This window comes from Festucalex cinctus, chromosome 18, assembly GCF_051991245.1.
Source record: "Festucalex cinctus isolate MCC-2025b chromosome 18, RoL_Fcin_1.0, whole genome shotgun sequence".
In the NCBI taxonomy this organism is placed as follows: domain Eukaryota; kingdom Metazoa; phylum Chordata; class Actinopteri; order Syngnathiformes; family Syngnathidae; genus Festucalex; species Festucalex cinctus.
Window position 1 is genome coordinate 16,696,920 of NC_135428.1, and position 20,181 is coordinate 16,717,100.

The 20,181-nt window shown below is 42.1% G+C and overlaps 3 protein-coding genes across 7 annotated transcripts in view; 1 reads left to right on the plus strand and 2 right to left on the minus strand.

Moving 5' to 3' along the window:
* pds5b (PDS5 cohesin associated factor B) overlaps positions 1–8,544 on the minus strand; it is a 31,713-nt gene extending 23,169 nt beyond the window's left edge. Inside the window, exons 1-6 of the mRNA XM_077504562.1 lie at positions 8,381–8,544; positions 2,575–2,702; positions 2,291–2,494; positions 2,125–2,211; positions 685–782; positions 472–598 (exon numbers count right to left, since the gene is read on the minus strand). Coding sequence (XP_077360688.1) covers positions 472–598; positions 685–782; positions 2,125–2,211; positions 2,291–2,494; positions 2,575–2,682 — 624 coding nt within the window. The 5' untranslated portion in view covers positions 2,683–2,702; positions 8,381–8,544. The remainder of the gene's footprint in view (positions 1–471; positions 599–684; positions 783–2,124; positions 2,212–2,290; positions 2,495–2,574; positions 2,703–8,380) is intronic.
* Positions 8,545–9,985: 1,441 nt separating this feature from the next.
* zar1l (zygote arrest 1-like) lies at positions 9,986–12,174 on the plus strand. Its single transcript, XM_077505058.1, has 4 exons — positions 9,986–10,653; positions 11,574–11,666; positions 11,811–11,885; positions 11,951–12,174. The coding sequence occupies exons 1-4, from the start codon at positions 10,057–10,059 to the stop codon at positions 12,092–12,094; spliced, it is 909 nt and encodes a 302-aa protein (XP_077361184.1). The 5' UTR covers positions 9,986–10,056; the 3' UTR covers positions 12,095–12,174.
* A 1,204-nt stretch (positions 12,175–13,378) lies between these two features.
* Positions 13,379–20,181, minus strand: part of fryb (furry homolog b (Drosophila)) — a 41,114-nt gene continuing 34,311 nt past the window's right edge. For 4 of the 5 annotated variants that reach the window (XM_077504380.1, XM_077504382.1, XM_077504378.1 and 1 more), the window contains 8 exons: positions 19,617–19,821; positions 19,379–19,528; positions 19,218–19,316; positions 19,067–19,150; positions 17,323–17,340; positions 17,081–17,191; positions 15,581–15,819; positions 13,379–15,499 (listed from right to left, as the gene is read on the minus strand). In XM_077504380.1, coding sequence (XP_077360506.1) covers positions 15,241–15,499; positions 15,581–15,819; positions 17,081–17,191; positions 17,323–17,340; positions 19,067–19,150; positions 19,218–19,316; positions 19,379–19,528; positions 19,617–19,821 — 1,165 coding nt within the window. In that variant the 3' untranslated portion in view covers positions 13,379–15,240. The remainder of the gene's footprint in view (positions 15,500–15,580; positions 15,820–17,080; positions 17,192–17,322; positions 17,341–19,066; positions 19,151–19,217; positions 19,317–19,378; positions 19,529–19,616; positions 19,822–20,181) is intronic. The other variant, XM_077504379.1, reaches the window with a different exon arrangement.

Below are 20,181 nucleotides of genomic sequence, written 5' to 3' on the forward strand. Positions count from 1 at the left end.
ATAATCAGCAATATTAAAAAAAAAAAAAAAAAAGGCTTGCAATATTTCAGTTGATTTGTAATGAATCCAGAATGGATGCCATTTTTGTTTTTTTAATTGTATTACTGAAAATAAAGAGCTTTATCACAATATTCAAATTTTCTGAGACTGCCCTGTACTTTACATTACAAGTCTGTCAGACATAATTTGTAACAATACTTAAAACCTTCATTCAAAATGTAATAACAATTATTATATTTAGTATTTTTTTTAATATAATACTTAATAAAAATCTGCAAGTTAACAAAAGTTAGCAAGTTAATAAAAAAAGGCAAGTTTAACACCAGGATGCAAGAACCAGAGTACTTGCAAGCTGCAGTACTGCTTCTCAACTGCAGGGGGCACATTGAATGCGAGCACATGGAAAAAAGAAGCCTCGTGAACACTAGCGTGTTGTTGTGTGCGTGTGGGTGCGCTACACGGTACACGCACCTTGTGCGCTGGCACCAGGTTGACCAGGACCGTGTCCAGCAGCTCCTGGGACACGGTGTCGCCCTCGCAGATGATGGAGCTCATCAGGTCCACCATGTGCATGTGCACCTTCTGGTTGTGGCCGTTGCTATGGAAACAAGGGGGCGGAGGTTCATCTATGAAAAGATGCTGACGTGGGTGGAAGCGGGCTGGGAGCAGGTCCAAACGACTTACTTGATGACCTGGAAGAGCGTGCGGTACAGCTGGGTGAAGATCTCGTTGCTGTCTTCCAGCTCGAAGCAGATGTTGTACGACTTGACCCAGGCGATGTTCTGTGTGGGAAACACGGGAGGCGTGTCAACACAGACGCATGCAAGGAGGGAAACAGTTTCCAAAAAAAAAAAAAAACTGCTAGCAAGTTATTCTAACAGGATGGAAACATTAAAGGGATACTTGACTCATTAAACAATTTTCAGCAGTGAAAAGTTAATATTCTGTCCAGAATGAATTTGATAACTTCATTATTTTTCATGTACAATTAATACCTTTAAAAAGTTATTTTTCTACTTGCTGTCGACTGATGATGACATCACCTGTGCTGAGGAAGTAGGTAACGGCCAGTCATGGCTCACCTGTTTTCTAGGTTTGGTCAGCAAACTGAGCCATGATTGGTCGTTAACTAATTCATCAGCACAGGTGATGTCATCTTCAGTCGACAGCAAGTAGAAAAATTACTTTTTAAGGTATTAATCGTACGTGAAAAATCATGAAGTTACCACATTAGTTATAGACAAAATATTAACTTTTTACTGCTGAAAAGGGCTCAATAAGCCAAGTATCCCTTTAACAAATTGGAGGAAATGGTCTACAACTTTTTTTTTCTGCCATAAACCAGTATTGTGACTTTAAATTGTCTTTATATTGAGAGTTTTATATAATCTGTAATGACACAACTATTGACAAAACAAATAAAAATCTGCAACAATGCACTGTAGTTTTAACTAATTTGCTCCCAAAAATGTATAAATACGTTATATTTTAAATATTTGAAGTGTCCCAATGTCATATTTATACGTTTTGTTTTTTTATGCTAGCTAGAGCATACAGAAGGCTTTGATGCATCCTCTCAACTGCAAAGAATAGTTGAAGAAATGGTAGTTATTACAGAAACGACCATAAGGTGGCAGCAGAGCAAAAAGCTCAATTACAATTCGAAATAGATTTGTGAATAATGATGAAACATAGCGAAACTGTAATGCTAATTGCTACAAAACGAAAACAGCCTAAAAATATACTTCTTTTTTTTTCCTGATGAAAGAAGAGACTAATCTTTTTTTTGTAGGTTCCATGTTTTTATAGCAATAGAACAATATTATGTGGACCTTGAAAAATCAGTCAAAATCCAGTAAAACAGCAGGGAGTGAACGGGATTGCTTCTGTGAAAATGGCTGGGAGTAAATAAGTTGTAATATTACCACTCATAATGCCCCATACTACAACATGAGTAGGCCCAATCATTTTTTATGCATTTCAAATGATATGCAGGACAAAAAAAAAAAAAAAATGCACAAAATTAGCAATTTCTCAAAGTTTCCTCTCGCTGCATTGGAACAGGACAGCTACTTATTCTGTCTTATATAATTTAGCGGCAAAGCTAACATGCTAAGGACACACCTCCAGCAGGTAGAAGTATCTGTTGAACTGAGCGCTCTTTGTATCCTCCAGACCTTTCAGCTGCCTGGTGATGAACATGAAAATGTCCTGCGAGGAAGCAACAAAAATAGTCGAAATGAAGATAAAAGTAGCAGAGATCGGCCCCAATAACGAGACGTTCAGGTACCTTGAGCTTGTCGGGGGAGGTGTACGGCGCCTCGGGAGCGTAGATTCGGAAAATGTCGGCCAGGCAGCACGCAACCAGCAGGCGCACGTCCTTGTCGGGGTGCTTGAGGAAGAAGTCGGAAGCCAGGTGCAGGGCCAGGTTCAGGTAGAGCTCCTTCTCCTCCTCCGAGTCCTGGTCCATGTCCATGAAGGTCTTCACCACCATCTGGAGGGAGATGACAGGAGTGATGAATGACTCGGGGAGTGTCAAGAGAAAAAGTGCAAAAAAAAAAAAAGGGGGCGCACCTTGAGGCGGCGGACCATCTCCTCCTTGGAGATCTTGTCGGAGATCTCCTTCACCCCCGGGGGGTAGGTGACCTTCCCATCAGCGGCTCGAGCTTTAGAGTGAGCCATCCTCTGGAGCTCTTCACTGCCTGAACACAAAAACATAACATTTAAAACAGGAAGCAGTGGGGAAAAACACCTGACTGAAGACTTTTTGATTTGATTTATTGAACATATAAAAAAGCAAACAACAGAAAAACAGAAATTAAAAGAAAAGAAAATCCCAATAAAATCATCAATCAATCATAGTTTACATGCTCAAAAGGGAGTAGGAAGAAGTTAAAAACTTTATACCGTAAACAAACAGTGCAGCTCCGCCTGTAGGTGATGTCATTTTGGTTAACAGTTGTATAAAATGCCATCATCAACATCAACATGAATTAATGACATCCTCCTGGCAAATGACACTGGAGACTATGTATGTCTCGTACTGTTAGATCTGACCGCAGCGTTTGATGCAGTGGACCGCAGTATTCTGTTGGCTCGCTTACAACACCAGGTGGGCATTGGTGGTAGTGCTCTTGAATGGTTTCAATCCTAATTGGCCGACAGAACATTCTGTGTTCGCCTTGGGTGCTCCGAGTCCTGCACCGCCCCACTGTCATATGATGTTCCACAAGGTTCTGTATTGGGGCCCCTACTGTTCTCGTTATATTTACTGCCATTGTCCTATGAAAACATGGGATTTCTTTTCATTGCTATGCGGATGCCAGTCAGATCTAGGTCCCGCTTAGTAAAAAGGACGCTTTCTCATTGAGGCCTCTTTTGTCCTGTCTGGAGGAAATCAAAGCCTGGATGGCTTTCAATTTCTCGAACTTCAATGAGAAGAAAACAGAAGTTATGGTCTTTGGTCCAAGTGGCCCTTCTCATCCTGCCGACTTGGGTCCTCCTCTGGCACACTATCTAAAGCCAACAGTCTCAAACCTGGGTGTCAAGATGGACAGTGACTTTAAACTGGACTGGCAAATTGCCGCTGTTGTCAAATCCAGCTTTTTTCATTTTAGGCAACTGGCTACGGTAAAAAATAAAATAAAATAAAATAAAAAATAAATTAAAAAAAAAAAAAGGTTATCTCAGGAGCACTTAGAAATGGTAATCCATGCCTTTGTTACATCTTGGCTGGATTACAGTAATGCGCTTTATTTTGGAATCAGCCAGTCCTCCCTCAAACGTCTTCAGCTTGTCCAAAAAGCTGCTGCTCGTCTCCTTACTGGTGCCCGTAAGAGGGAGCACATAATCCCTATCCCGGCCTCTCTTCACTGGCTGCCCGTGAAATTTAGAGTCCACTTTAAGATTTTTTCTATTTGTTTTCAAATCTCTAAATGGTCTTGCCCCCCTTATCTCGCTGAGCTCTTCCACCCCTATTCACCTGCCTCAGGTCAGCAGACCAGACAAAATTGGAGGTACCGAGGGCGAAGCAGAGGCTTAGAGGGGATGGAGCCTTTGCTGTTGCCGGTCCCTCCGTTTGGAACGACCTTCCACTAAATTTTAGGCAATCCCCCTCTTTATCCTCTTTTAAAACACGTCTTAAAACACATCTGTATTCTTTGGCTTTCGGCGCACCATGAGACTTGTCCTTGGTGTTTTGTGGTCTGAAGGAATTTGATGTTTATTCTATTTACTTATCTATGCATTTCTTTATTCACTTGCCTACTTCTTATTAATGTATCCATCCATCCATTTTCTTGACCGCTTATTCCTCACAAGGGTCGCGGGGGGTGCTGGAGCCTATCTCAGCTGGCTTTGGCAAGTAGGCGGGGTACACCCTGGACTGGTTGCCAGCCAATCGCAGGGCACACAGAGACGAACAACCATCCACACACAAGCACACCGAGGGACAATTCGGAATGCCCAATTAACCTGCCATGAATGTCTTTGGAATGTGGGAGGAGACCGGAGTACCAACGCAGGTATGGAGAGAACATGCAAAATCCACCCAGGAAGGCCGGACCCTGGACTCGAACCCGAGTCCTCAGAACTGGGAGGCGGACATGCTAACTAGTCTTCCACCGTGCCGGCCCTTATTAATTTACTGATGTAAAATTTATTTACTTGTAAAAAACAAAACAAAACAAAAAACTTGGATACTCACTTCAAAATGTTTGCTTTGTTCTTGTTTTGTTACCTTATTCTTTACTGCACAACTGATTTCTGTTTCATGTACAGCACTTTGTATACAGCAATGCCTGTTTTTAAAGCGCTTGATAAATAAAAGTTGAGTTGAGTTGAATATCGATCTGGGCAATTCATTTCAATTTATTGCTAAAATAATTTTAATTGCACTGCTTACGCTAACAACAACAATGTTGCAAGCAACGAGAAGCTAATTTTAATCAGTCGTCATTGTTGCCAAGTTGGACACTTTTTGAGATGTCTCTACTGAATAAGTTTCCCCATTTTTATCTCCACTAAGACAGACGATTAATTGCAATAACTAATAATTTGACAACAAAAGAACTTGAAGCAACATCTTGCGGCAATTTTTTTTTTTTTTGCAAGGCAGAACCATCTAATGCACCAAGCCATCTTCCACAAAATCTCTACCTGGTATCAGGAGAAATAAATTTAAAAAACAAACAAACAAAAAAAACAAAAACATAAAAACAGCCCATTAATCTTTCAAAGAATAACTTGTTCTCAATGTCATTTGTTGTTGCTATAAGTGTGTGTGGGGGGGAAATCTATGAATATTGAAGATCATAAACCTGAGTGACAAGAAAATAAATAAATATTGAGACTCAATGATTTCTTTAAATATATCAGTAATATCACTACACTAAAGTTTAGAATACACACAAACACACAGATGATGCGTGGTCACCAGATTGTGTGTCTTGGGGGAGGAACAGCAAACACAAAAAGTAACACCAACCAAACAAAATCAAGACAAACTACTGTCTCATTTGGATGCAACATGGTCGCAGAAAAAAATAAATAAAAAAATTAAATGACCAATCAAGCATCTTGGTCCCATCAAATTCAAACTGAGACCTCCATCAAGGTTTTTACAAGTTGAAATCAAGAAGAAGAAGAAAAAAAAAAAAAAGAACCGTCTCAGATAAGGCACAAAAAAAAAAAAAAAAAACATGATACATTTTATAATTTTGGTTGGGTGACTGATGCCCAATCTGGATTCAGATCAATTTTTAATCATTTCTGATCCAGCAATGACATTTACTTTAACATGGGCATTTAAATGTATTTACACAGATAACAAACATCCCATATGTATGAGTATGACTATCAAATCTAGATCAAACTTAGTTTGCTGCATTATTAGCTTGCATTTACACTGAAAACCAAAGTGCAATTTAGATCAAATCTGGATTAAATTTGCTTTGACGTGTCAATGGCCGATCCTGCAGATTGATTTACTTGAACGTGAACATTTTACGAGCCGCATTTACACTGATGCGCAACTGCATCACATCTGGATGAAACTTGACTTGACAACTTTTGATTCAGAATACATTTACATTTAAAATGTGCAGCAATTAGACCAGTGACTAATATGCAACCTGGATCGGATTTGGATCAAATTTGCTTTGAATGTTACAATTTCTGATCCAGCATACACTGCATGTTGCATTTACACTGACAACTAATACGGAATCTGGATTAACACCCCACACCCTTCTTTTGTCTTCTGAACCAGATTAACATTAAAATTTCACATTTAAATGTTGCATTTACACTGACAACTAACACAATCTGGATTAGAGAAGGATTAAACTTGCTTTTAAACAACTTTTGCACCACCACATATTTACTTCAGATAGAGGCGAATTTTATAAGCAATGACATCATTATTACTGGCTTGCCAGACTGCCGTTGTAGCTCCACTTTATCGCGTTTTTACGGCTCTCTCACATTTATAGCGCTGTTGTCAGACTGGCCATAAAACAGAATACATTTAACAGACTGAATTTAGGGGATAAACAAAAAAAAAGAAAAGAAGTGAAATTACACTTGCAGACAGAAATGCTTCACTTCAAAACCACCCCATTGCATACACGTACAAAAGCTTTGGGACACATCAAGTAAACAAAAACAGCAAACATGACTTGTACAAATATTTATAAAAATTTTTTTTTAAAAAAAAACGCAGAACATTTGGGTGCTTATTTCAATCAAATTGACAGCCAACCATCAGACAAACATTTGCCAAATATGACACCATCAACTTCACACAACAATCAAACCAGTGCCGTTTAAAGAATATAAAATATATATAAGTAGATATTTCAGAGCATTATCATTGGCAGATGTGGCTCAGACAGTAAAGCAAGTTGTTCAGTGAGCAAAACTTCCGATGGTCGGCGGTTGAAGCTTCCTTTGGCAAAACACTGAACCCTGATTTGCTCTCAGTGGGCCTGACGGCGCCTTGCATGGCAGCAGCCGTCTATTAGTGGATCACCGTGTGCGGGAATGAGTGAACCCTTTGTAAAGCACTTTGGCCACTGTGTGGTGTAGATAAATAGCTATGTAAGAGCACGCCATTTACCAAACCGCCAAAATACACTTGTCTATTATCTAGTAGTGCCAGTTAGATACACAGAATAAATATTACAGTAATAATAAAAATGAAAATACATTTTCACTGTTTTTAATAACTCTTCACAACAATGTTTACAATTTTCCATAAATTTAGTACTTAGTAAAACGGAATAGGATAACCAAACTCTCATAAATACGACACTATTTGACCATTTATTTGTTTCTATGCCAGTCTGTCCAAATATGTCTTTACATGCTGTACTGTGCTGGAAAAATAACGTCTGCATCAATTAATCAATTTTGACTGGGCTTTCATCACATTGTAGTCAAATACAAAATATCTTTAGTCATTCAGCCACTAGTTATTACTCATGCCACTTTACACGAATTACAGTAGCGTGACGTCATTACACTATAATTTACCTACACGCAACATTTTAATTTTCTGATGATTAAAGTGACATTTGTTTAAAATTCCACCTTATTTGCCCCTTTCTACTTGCTTCTATATTCTAAATATAAATTTACGTGTCTGAAATTTACTGCTGTGACAAGTCAATTACAATTAATAAAATAGTTTAAAAAACAAAACAAAACAACAACAACAAAAAAAAGATGTAAAAACGCCAAATTCTGTAGCATATTAACAGACATGCAACTAATTTGCCTTTTGTGCTGAGTGGGTCAAATTCCCCCACGGTAAAGTATAATTTAAAACTCGAGGCATAAAATATCACAGAAGTCTATTATTATTATTTTTTATGAACGAAGAGCCGAGGGGCGCTAATCCGGCTAGTCACCGAGCTCGCTCACTAGCTGCTAGGCGGCTAACCATCGCTAGCCGATGAGCTAACGCGGCTAGCGGCGCCAGCTCCGTGATGACAGAGAGGGCGGACGGCCGGTCACTAACAAAAACATCCCCGTGGGTAGCCGCTACCTCCACGCCAAAACAGCCCGCGACCACCGCCCTTTAACTACCCGAGATGCTCGGAATGTACTCGCACGCGATGGGGCTAACATTTATTCAAGAGGGCGGAGGGACCACCACGCTCAACCGAGTCACAAGCGCGGAGGCTCGGACGCGGCAGCCGAGCCGAGCCGAACCAGGCGGGCTTCGCTCCGGCTCGTAGCCACGGAAAGCGGGGCGCTCGGCACAAGTCTCGCCCTCCAGCCCCCGGGTTTCTCTACTGCATTCCGTCCGGCCATGGTGCCTCCGCCGTTAGTATTTATCGGAGTGAATTGCAGGCGATAATGGTGGCGTTTCACCTACCTGTTTGTGTTGAATTGTGCTCAGTCGCCGTCCTCCTCTGCAGCGATCTTCCCCCCTCTTGGCTCCAAAATGGCGCCAATATGCGAGCATTCGCCGCATCGCAGCGCCGGACGGGCCAGCAGCGCCCCCCGCAGGCGCTCGGTGGAAGCTCGCCATTGGAGCGGTGTTTGTGTACTGTCGGGAGAGATCACTAAAAATAACAGGACGATGTATATCTTTTATTAAAAACTGACGCATATAAATGAGCAACAAATAAAAAACATGGACAGCAAACTTAAAAAACATTGTACCATCTCATTTGCTACCAATTAGGTTAAAGTCCCTGTAAAGTGAAAATAAAAGTTTTGTAAATTTAGACGCCACAGGGAAAAACATTGTTAACAACCCTGTTCAATTTGAATTATTATTTTTTAAACACCATAGAATGAGGCTTCAAACTGCATGTACTAGTCAATTTTTTGTCCCTGTAGCAAGTTTTGCATCACTTTAACACGCTGTTGTCCTATGTCAAAATCACTGCTAGTGCGCATTTTAGTGCTACTAGTGCATATGCCTACTAGTTTAGCCTTGACATGTTACTGCAGCACGGAAGTTCACGAGTAAGATTTAACCGCATAAGACACAGTTGTTCTATGAATAAATTCAACTCATAAAAAGTTTTTTTCTGGATGAACAGTGCTCTCGTTGTAGCGATCCATCGATTTCCGATGGCACCTGAACGCAACAAAAGACAAAATTGGAAAATGTGACTGTTTTGAAATGGGCGATTTGTGTTCAACAAGGACACAATTTGACATTAAAAATCGCAGCGCCTTACTGAACTGCACGTACGAAATCGTTCAGGTCTATTTATGACAGTATATGTAGACATAGATTGTGGAAATTAAATGAATCGTTGTTTCCTTTCTTTGTCTCCGGCCAAACGCGGTAGCCAGATAGGGGGCGCTCCAACACAAAATTTTGAAGCTGCATGCCATCTGCACTGCAGAGAACGGCAAGATAAAGCACATAAATGATAAACATGATGTATTTTCTGTCAGGGATGGCCATTTGTTACTAAATGGGTGCATTACGAAAAAATAAATAAATAAATCATGACAACAATAGTGACAAATACTTAACGAAAGTCGTTATTCATCATGTTCACACACACAAATGTGCAGTTTATCTTCCAGAAAATATCTTTTAAGCATATTTTGTGCTTTGTGGTGCGGACATTTGAGATATGAGGCCTTAGTTTTATTTCTAAATAGTATAATTCATGTTATTGTAAGCGCACTTTTGAACATTAAATTAAAAAAATTAAAGCGTATTTATTAGTTGAAAAAAAATCTATTTTTAATTTTTGTAACTTTTTAACTTAAATCTAGGACTTTATTAATGTCAATTAAAATAAAAATTCCTCTCTGTTAAGTGTTAAATATTTACTAATAGATCGAATGCAATGCGTTATCAACCGAATGTGATTTAAAAAAAAAATGTGGATAAAAATAAGCAACATATCAAATTCTCACGTAAGAATCACCAATTCATAAAAATGAATTGTCTTCCACTCCACTTTGCAATATGTCAGTGGCCCTGTTCCCAATCAGCTAATTGGCGTCCCCTGCGTCTCAATCACGCGCTATAAACCCGAGCGGGCGCGCCTGGCTCGGGTTTCACTCTCTGGCTCCAGGATGGAGCGCTTCCCGTCCACCTTCCCTCCGCCCTACAGCTTGGTGTCATGCGCCCCAGCCGCGGGCCCACCCGTGGCCCCGGGGGGCGTTTGCTGGGCCAAGCGGGAGGCGCGCTTCGTCACGCCGCACGGCCTCAACTACCTGCAGCTGTGCAAGGCCATCCTGGCCCATGAGGCGGGGCCGGCCTCCGGCGCTGCACGAACTCGGGAGTGCGGCGTGCAGGTGAACGCGAAAGTGGACAAAGCGGTGCAGTGCTCCCTGGGGCCCAAGACGCTGCTTGGTTCGGGGGAGGTTGATCACCTCCAGCCTGCGGCGGAGGAGAAGGAGGAGGAGGAGGAGGTAGAAGAGGGTGACGACGACGGCGGCGGTAAGGTGCCTCGCACGCCTTCGGTGAGGCAGCTGCACCTTTTCACCCGGCCGGTGTCCATCTATTCGCCCGTGTTCAAGCGCGGCTTTCGGGTCAAGCTCGACGAGGGCGACTCGGAATCACGTGACGAGGAAGACGAAAACGAAGAAGAAGAGGAGGAGGGGGCCAACCATCCGGATGAAGTCCACAAGGGCCCAGCACATCGTCCCAACAGGGGCTCCGATTTACAGGTACAGTACTCCAAAAATTCCAATTACTGTAAAGGGAGAGCTCGGATTTTTGGACATGAATGACTTATTAACCCTGACAGCGTTCCGTGATACGAGTTCTGGTCCGGTTTTGGCTCAAGAGGAAAGTAGTCCGGCAAGTTGGCTTGGGTCAACGGAAATAAAGCGTTTTTCTTCTAAAAACAATTTGTGTTAAAAAGAGTGATACATTTGCATCACAAATCTTTGCCCTAAAAAAAACAATGAGACTCCATTACAGCCAGGCTCTATTTTTCTGTTCGTTCGCATAACTGCGCTGCACCCTGCATATACAGCTGATAGACGCGCTAGTTTTGTGATGCAAATGTATCACTCTTTTGAACATAAATTGTTTTTAGAAGAAAAATGCTTTATTTCCGTGATCCAAGCCAACTTGCCGGACTACTTTCCTCTCGACCAAAAACGGACCAGAACGCTGTCAGGGATAAATCAGTGCTGATCACACACTACTAGAGGCGAGGATGCAATACAGATCCATGTACATGTAAAGTAGTTATTGAATATGTTAATTTTTCTTTTAACAGACGTGTAAAGAAGTTTTATACTCCCCAGAAAAAGGATTATTTTCTTTGATCGTTAAAATTTGGGTTAATTTGCGTCATTATATAATAAGAATTTGAAAATAATATGAATGCAGGTATAGTTTTCTCAAGACTCCATAGGCAGACCATATTTTTTCGGGTCAATTTGTCCCGCAATATAATAGGAGAAATAAAATATGGACGTGTGGAAAATAGGATACATATTTACAATAATTTACATGACATACTAAACCCAAATTATGTATATTTTCTCCCTACTGTTAAATATTCAGCAGGTCACATTGACAGTTTTAGTTTGTACTGATACCTGATGTGATGTGAATGTGTGTCTGTGCTGTGTAGTTCCTGGAGCAGAAGTACGGCTTCTTCCACTGCAAAAAGTGCAACATTCGGTGGGAGAGTGCTTACGTGTGGTGCATCTCTGGAACTAACAAGGTTAATTTACCTTCAGTGGACATCAAAAGTGTACACACCCCTGTTAAAATGCAAGGTTTTTGTGATATGTAGGGAAAAAAAAAAGACCAAGATAAATCACTTAACCTGCTGATACATCATCTTGAATGTGATTGGTCGCCACAGGTGTACTACAAGCAGCTCTGCCGGAAGTGTCAGGTGTGCTTCAACCCCTACAGAGTGGAATCCATCATATGCAAGGTAGGCAGAGCTGCAAGATCGAAAACGGAAAGAAGGAATACATACGCTACGGTGTCGCGTTTCAGGGCTGCTCGGACACGTGCTGCAGCTGTGAGAAGAAGCACAGGCACATCAACATGACCAGGCCTCACCGCCAGGATCTGTGCTGCCGATGCCGGGGCATGAAGCTCTCCTGTGACACCACCTACAGCTTCAAGTACATTGTGTGATGTCATGATGATGTCATCGGGGCTCCCTGCCTGTCTCATCCTTGTCATTTTTTCTGAAGAATAAATTAAGTGCATCTCAAGTGTGGACTAAGTTTTTTTTTTTTTTTTTTTTACCACAATTTAACCTTCTTGTTACTGGGTCTATTTGACCCAGGAAGGGTAATGCTGTTCCAGGGTCAATTTGACCCAGGCATGTGAAAACCATTTGTCAGAAATGGGGTTGGGCAAATCCCAATAAATTTAGTTCATATATCAACACAGTCAATATAATTGCACCACTACCAAATAAACAATGGGTCAATTTGACCCACAACTATGAACAGGAAGGAGGATTGAAACTGGAATAGGTGATGCAACATTCAACTTTGGTAACCATTTTGTTTCCTATGAGCGGCCATAATGTTCCTGGGTCAATTTGACCCGGGGCATATTTAACTAACCCCGAGTGTCTGAAACTCAATTCAATGACTCAGCAATTCAATATTCGCAGTTCATTACACTTATGACAACCTCATAGAATTGGGTCAATTTGACCCGGAACCTAAAGGGGAAGGGGCTTTAAAAAAACAAAAACGTTTATTTTTTTATTTTTATTTTTAACCCTCTTATGTTTGTTTCCCATTAACAGCAATTATGTTGCTGGGTCACTTTGACCCGCATAGCGCACCATGTTTACCCAGTGTCAAAACTTATTACATCGTTGATTCACTAATTTACTATTTATAGGAGTAAGTCGCTATATAAAAAAAAATGCACAATTTTGCAATGGGTCAATTTGACCCGCAACATAACAAATGGGCCAAAACAGATCCCAGGTGTTTTAAATATCCCAAGAATCTAGAATTGCAGCTAATTTTTTACCCTTTTACAGCCAAATATTACGGAAGCATAGAGCTGCCAATATGGAGTAAACATTTTTGGCTGGCGAGTATGTTCAAACATACTCCCAAATATGTTTGAACATACTCGCAAATACGTTCGAACATACTCGCAAATACGTTTGAACATACTCGCAAATATGTTCGAACGTATTTGCGAGTATGTTGGAACGTATTTGTATGTTCCAACATACTCGCCAACCAAAAATGTTTACTCCACATTGGGAGCTCGAGGCTTCCTTAAAATATACATTTAAGGAGGCGGGGGCTGTTTTTGTCCTTGTCATCATTCATGGATCACTTAAAGTGATACCTCTACTAGGGAATTATTTATTTTTTTTTATTATTTTTTTTTTGCTGCTCACCTAGAAACTAACCGAATGAGAACAAGCGTTGTGGACAATGATCTGTTTCAACTTTTACTTTGGACACCAAATTGGACAGAACCGAAAAGGACGTCACACAAAGGCTGTAAAAGTATTTACACGGTGGACAAAAACAACTACACTTTTCAATCTAAAAAGCTTTTTTTTCCTTTTTTAAAAATGTGCAATTTCTCGTTCGTCGGCATGCACGCACACTCGCGCACGCACACACACACACACCAAGAAAACATACCCGCGTGAGCTTGAAGCTCCTTCAGTAGCGCAGACAAACCGATCAACTTTTCAGATTGATCAATAATAATAAATATTTGCAACACTCCCTATAGGACGCATGCAGGTCACATGACTGATGAGGGGCGGGGAGTGATCAGTAGTCGCACACTTTTTGTCAGTGCTGAATGTCAGCAGACACACACTCACTCTCACGCATTTACTCTCATATACACACGCACACGCACAAATTGCTACGGTTTCAAGATCCAGGCAAAACATGGGAGTGGCATCGAGGGGGGGTGACAGTGCCAAGGTGCTACGGAGTCACGGCGGCGGCACGGATGCCGTGAGCGTTAGTGTCGGTAACGCAGAAAGACAGCCAACGCGGCTTTGACGTTTCAGTCATCTCGGGTCAAGTTATTCCAGCATTTGGCGTCTCTTTACAGTAAGTAACACTTTCTCCTCCTGTAGGTCCGTTTAGTGCAATGGCGACGATCCGGGATGGGGCGTTGCAGGAAGTAGTCCGCCTTCCCCATCCAATCAGTCGTCAGTTATCTTGGCGTCCCGGGTTAGCGTTAGTGTCAGGTTTGGTTGTTGGAGGTTCGGCGTTCTGGAGCCGGCACTCTCTGGGAGATGTGCCCCACTGGGTCCAAGTACAGAGACGAAGGGGTTCAGGCAAGAAACAATGGGGACATGAGTAATGAAGGCGCAATCAGTGGGCGTTATTGACACTGATGTGCGTCGGCCGGCATGTTGGAAGAAGCCATCGAAGGACTCAGCTTAAGGTTCGTGTACTAGTATGCCCTTTGTCCTCATTAGAAAGTCATTCAGTGCATTATGTTCTCCACTACTAGTGCCACTTTTTGGCCTACTAGTACAACCTTAAGCTGTTGCTATGGAGGACCAAAAATGGCAAAATACAAAATAAATAAACAAATTATTTAGTTATTTTTTTAATCTAGTTTTTTTATTTTTGTATTTATTTTACTTTTATCTATCCATCTATCTATATATCTATCTATCCATCCATCCATCCATATAGTTTTTTTATTTCCATTAATATTTACTTTTTGTATTTAATTAAAAAAAAAAAAAATAACATTTTTATTTTTTATTGTCACTTTAAAATTAAAGTAGGCATTTTTGGTCCACCATAGTTGCGAATCTCAGGTTTGGACGTCGGGAGGTTCGGCGTTCAGTAACCCCCCAGCTTTCATGAGGGGCAGGGCGGCGTGCCCCACTTTGCCCATGTAGCGAGACAAGGGCATGGCGGCTCCGGCGAGGGGGCAGCAGCACCCACACGCCGCGGCCTCCCCTGGCACCTCAGGATGAGGTGAAGCAGGAGGCCCGGAGGCCATGATGAGGTGGCGTGGGTACGTAGGAGGCAACCGGGGGAGGTACCGCCGCTGAGGGTCGCCGGGCGGCATGTCGGAGTAAGCCAGCAGATTTGGCTGCGATGCGACAGTCGGCAGGGTGTCCCGTTTGTTGCTCTGCGGCGGGTGTCCCGCAAAGGCAGCCGAATGCCGCGCCGCTCCTGAAAAACCAACAAGGGGAGGGAAGTCTAGAATCGGTTGGGGAAGGTGCTGGGAACCGTCGTTCGGAGGCACACGGGAGGCGGCTCCCGGGTACGCCGCCCGGCGCTCCTCGGGGGGCTCCCGGGGTGCTGCTGTCAGAGGCTGGTCCCGGAGGCGCTGGAGTCGGGGAGGTAGGCGGTGACCACGCGGTAGCCCTGAGCGCGGCGGATCATGTCGCGGATCTCGCCGTTGAGCTCCAGCAGCTTGGAGCAGATCAGGCCCAGGTCCTGACGGGAGCCAACCAGGGCGATGGTGCCCGTCTGGCCCAGAGTCTGATGTCGGAAATACACGTTGAGCAGTGTCTGGACCTCCTTCTCGGAGCCGCCGCCAAACACGCCGTGAGGCCACCGGCGCCTGCAACCAAATTCAGATCTCGAATGTCGCTTTTGTATCGTCACATCCGATTGAATATTTAGTCTTTTTTTTTTTGCGCACCTGCATTCTTGAATGTAGCGGACCGCCTTGGTGAACTCGTGGTTCTTCAGACACTCCAGTATGGCCTTGACGGCCGCCTCCGACGACGGGAAGCTGGGCACCACCATGGCGGCCATGTGGGCGGCGTGAGCGTGGACCGAGTGGGCCGAGTGTTCGTGCTCCAGGTCGCTGGCCACCGCCGCCTCGGCCGCCTGCAGGCTGCCGCGAAGCTCGCTCAGTTCCCGAGACATGTTCAGCAGCTAAAACAAGAACAATTGAAACGGGACACATTTTTCAGTTGTCACTTCCTGGAAATGTCCTAATACTTTTTTTTGACCATACAGTTCAGCTGAGTTCCAGGAAGTTCTACCAACTTCTTGCACTTTTACATTGAACTACGGATAGGCCGGTTATCGGTGCCGATATTCAGCATTTTGACGAATATCGGCATCAGCCTTTTTGAAGAATCATACGGCCGATAAGCTATTAATTTAAAAATGTGTCAGTGACCGTTATAAGAATTAGGGCTGCACAATATTGGAAAAACATGCGATAGACGATATAGTTGCTGAATATAGCGATATCGATATTATTGTGATATTTAACATGTACCTCAAGAAATGACATTTTAATTAGCTAACAAAAGAATTACATTTTTTTTCATGCGGCAAAATAATCAAACTCAATGTATTCTTCCCGAGCACTGCATCCAAACTGCACTGCTTACTGCTATTTATCATTTGAATACCGAGTGGCCATTAAAATGTTGGTCTATAGAAATGTCTCAATATTGTTTTATTGCATACATTATGTTGAATACTCAGAAACTACTGGTATATAACTCATACTATATACCAACGTTATTTTGGAGATGTCACCTCTCGATAAAATTCAACTATTGGATGGCAGTGCACATTTTCGTTAAGTACACTGTGTTCCAACTATGTTTTGCATTTGCATTATTAGGGTTGGAACACCCATGTAACTAAGGGCGTGGAAACCAAGTAAAAAAAAAAAAAAAAAAAAAAAAAAAAGAGGATGAGGAGGGGATTTTTTTCAGAGTGTGCAGTAGTGAATTGTATCAGTCAGTTTCTCTCCTCTCTCCTCGCGAGCTTTGAACTCTCCTTTTTTGTCATGTTTAATAAATGTCAAACAGGTAAACCTGACAGTCTGACTGGTCAATTTCAGATAAAAGCATAAAATTAATCAAACTTATTGCATGGCTTTATAAGCTAATATCGCAATATCAATATTTTTTCGATATATTGTGCAGCCCTAATAAGGATGCTGCTGACCCTGGGAACTCTCTGCACCTTCTCTTTCTTCCTTCCTTCCTTCCTTCCTTCCTTCCTTCCTTCCTTCCTTCTCTTCCTTCCATCCATCCATCCATCCATCCATCCATCCATCTGACCGCTTATTCCTCACAAGGGTCACGATATATTGTGGCACTTTTAATACCGCGATATCACGATATTGCCGTTATTGTGACATCCCTAGTTTCTAGTGTCAACAGTAACTCACCTCAGGCACGGAACTGATGGCGTGCACCTGCCCGATGAGCGAGCAGTAGGACTGGAAGAGCAGCAGGAGTTGAAAGTGCAGCTTGTAAAGCCTCTGGCACAGCTCCAGTTGCTGGCAAAGGGACGACAAACAACAACATCAGTCAGGACGTCACGCACGGTCACATCAAGACGCGATTGCGGCGTGCGTGCAGGATTGATTAGTGTTTTTATTCGGCGGGAGCAAAGAGAAGGAGAACTTACGGCCAGAGATTCCATTTGCTAGAGCGTGAGAGCGTGTTAGAGGAAGAAAATAGCGTCAGTCAGACACACGGCAACTCGCACAGTCAGCATCTAAGCTGTCAAGCTCTTAAAGGAGACATATTGTGCATTTTTTTGGAAACTAACATCACAGTAGGGCTAAGGTGAGTAGCACTGCAGAGTTAGCATATATGGAGGACCAAAACTTGCAAAATTCAAAAAGTAATTTATTTATTTTGAATTTTGGCAGTTTTGATCCTCCATAAGCATATGCTAGTGTTAGCTTCTGATAAATAATAATAATAATCATCATGTTTGGCTAAGCTAATATTGGTGTTAGGTCATGTGATGCGTCACACCACCACATTTGTGTGGTTATTTAGCGGCTTAGTGATGAAAGTGCTGCATGTGCAATTGAATGTAAAAATAATAGCGACAGACCGATGTTTTTTTCAGGGCCGATTAGTAGTCGAGGCCGATAACCGATTTGGAGCCGATATTCATTTTCAATAATAACAATAACAATAATAATAACAACAACAACAACAACAACAACAATAATAATAATAATAATAATAATAATAATAATAATAATAATAATAATAATGATAATAATAATAATAATAATAATAATAATAATAATAATAATAATAATAATAATAATGCGGCACGGTAGTCGAGTGGTTAGCACGTCCGCTTCCCAGTTCTGAGGTCTCCGGTTCGAGTCCAGGCTCGGACCTTCCTGGGTGGAGTTTGCATGTTCTCCCCGTGCCCGCGTGGGTCTTCTCCGGGTACTCCGGTCTCCTCCCACATTCCAAAGACATGCATGGCAGGTTAATTGGGCGCTCCGAATTGTCCCTAGGTGTGAGTGTGGATGGTTGTTCTTCTCTGTGTGCCCTGCGATTGGTTGGCAGCCAGTCCAGGGTGTCCCCCGCCTACTGCCCCCGCGACCCTTGTGAGGAATAAGCGGTCAAGAAAATGGATGGATGGATGGATGGATAATAATTATGATAATAATAAAGGGATGGGGGGAATATTGATGTAAAATTTTTTGAAAATACAAATGCCAATCTTGATTCTGTTGTAATGTCTTAAAGCATGTTTTTTTTTATGACTTTTAAATTTTTTTTTAAATCTTTGACAATATATACATACTTTTACATTTCTAACAAAATGTTCAGGGATCTCCAAGGTTATCATTAGGTATTAAAAAGTGAAATGGAAAATGAAACAAGTAAATACCATAGCTCTTTATAGTCTTCTACGGTAAATATTTTTTTCAAAATTTAAAAATACATCAAATCTTAAAAACTTCACATTTCATTGTTTTAATGTAAAAAAAAAAAAAACAACCCAAATGGTTCAGAAGGTTCCGAGGGTCAGCAGGATCTCTTATAAAGTTATATGAAAGTTTAAATAAATAGTTCTCTGAGATTAAAATGGTTTTAGATTCACCTTATATTGGCCGTCAGATTAATAATTAAAAAAAAAAAAAAAAAAAAAAGGCAGATACTGACGATACTGATATTCATCAAAATGCCAAATAATGGCGCAGATAATCGGGCTATCCCTAAAAAATAAGAAATAAAAATATAATGTCTATAATTCTTAATCCTTAGACAGACAATATTACAAAACCTTGAAACTCTCAAAAATAAAATGCAGAATATGTCCTTTAAAGTCATTAAACAAAGCCAACCGTAAACAGGAAATAGAAACAGGAAGTACACAAATAAGAGTTCCCTACTTTCTCCTCGGAGTCTCCAGGCTGGCAGGTGACCACGTTGTCGCCGGGACACCTGGGAAATGTGTCCTTACAGCTGCGCAGCCACTGAAAGGACCCAACAATACATATTTCAAAAACAGTTCTCAAGGTCCACTTCTAAATTTCCCGTTACCGTGACAGCTGCATCCTCTTTTGTGTTGTAGGTGTCCAGGTACTCCTGCAGCTCGAGCGCGCTGAACTTCATCTTCTCCAGGAGGCCGTAAGACATGATCTGAAGAAGCAGGTGAGGTGAGACCAGAGTCCACATGCCGACCCGACGGGTGTACGACTCACCGTGTCGGCATCGATGTATATGGTTGGGCAGTCGGAGCAGGTAGTCAGCATCTGAGAGGACTTGAGGAACTTGGAGCCGATCCCCCTCAGGCCTTCACCCAGGTAGGAGGCCACGTCAGTGGTCAGGGTGCAGAACTTCCCTTGGAGGTTCTGGAGAAGGCGGCAAAGCTCATGTAGCTTCGAACGGTGCTTCAATTTGAGCCAGGGAAAAACAATGTTAATGTTCCGGAGAACTTACCCTGAAGAGCGACGAGAAGACCTGGAAGGTGTAGACGGCGCACGAGCCATCCAAGTCGGTCACCAGCTGGTTGACGTGACAGCGCCACGCCTCCTCAGCGTCGTCGCACACGGCCGGCTGGAAGGCGGCCAAGATGGCGGAGAAAAACGGGGACGGCGGCGGCGGGAAACCCAGATCCTCCAGGTCGTCCACGTCGTCGCGTAACCTGTTGGAGCGGTGACGAGAAACTCGATTTCAGTTGGTTCACCTCTGCACGGGTGAGCCCAAAAATGCCAAATCACACCCCCACCCCCCAAAAAAAATAAAATAAATAAAAATATGTGTAATTAAAATAAGGCTAACAGGGGTTTTAGCATAAAGAAAAAAAGAATATTCCAGATTTTGACAGGTCAATTTTTATAGCAAGAAAGGCATTTGAAAAATATTTTTTTTAAATTAGAAACTGACCTGCAACATAAAAGATTGTTTAAAAACTTAAGACATATTAACATTTTGCAAATTTACAAATAGACATTACAAACGGAAGAAAAAAAATAATACAAGAATATAAATGAATAGAGTTTTT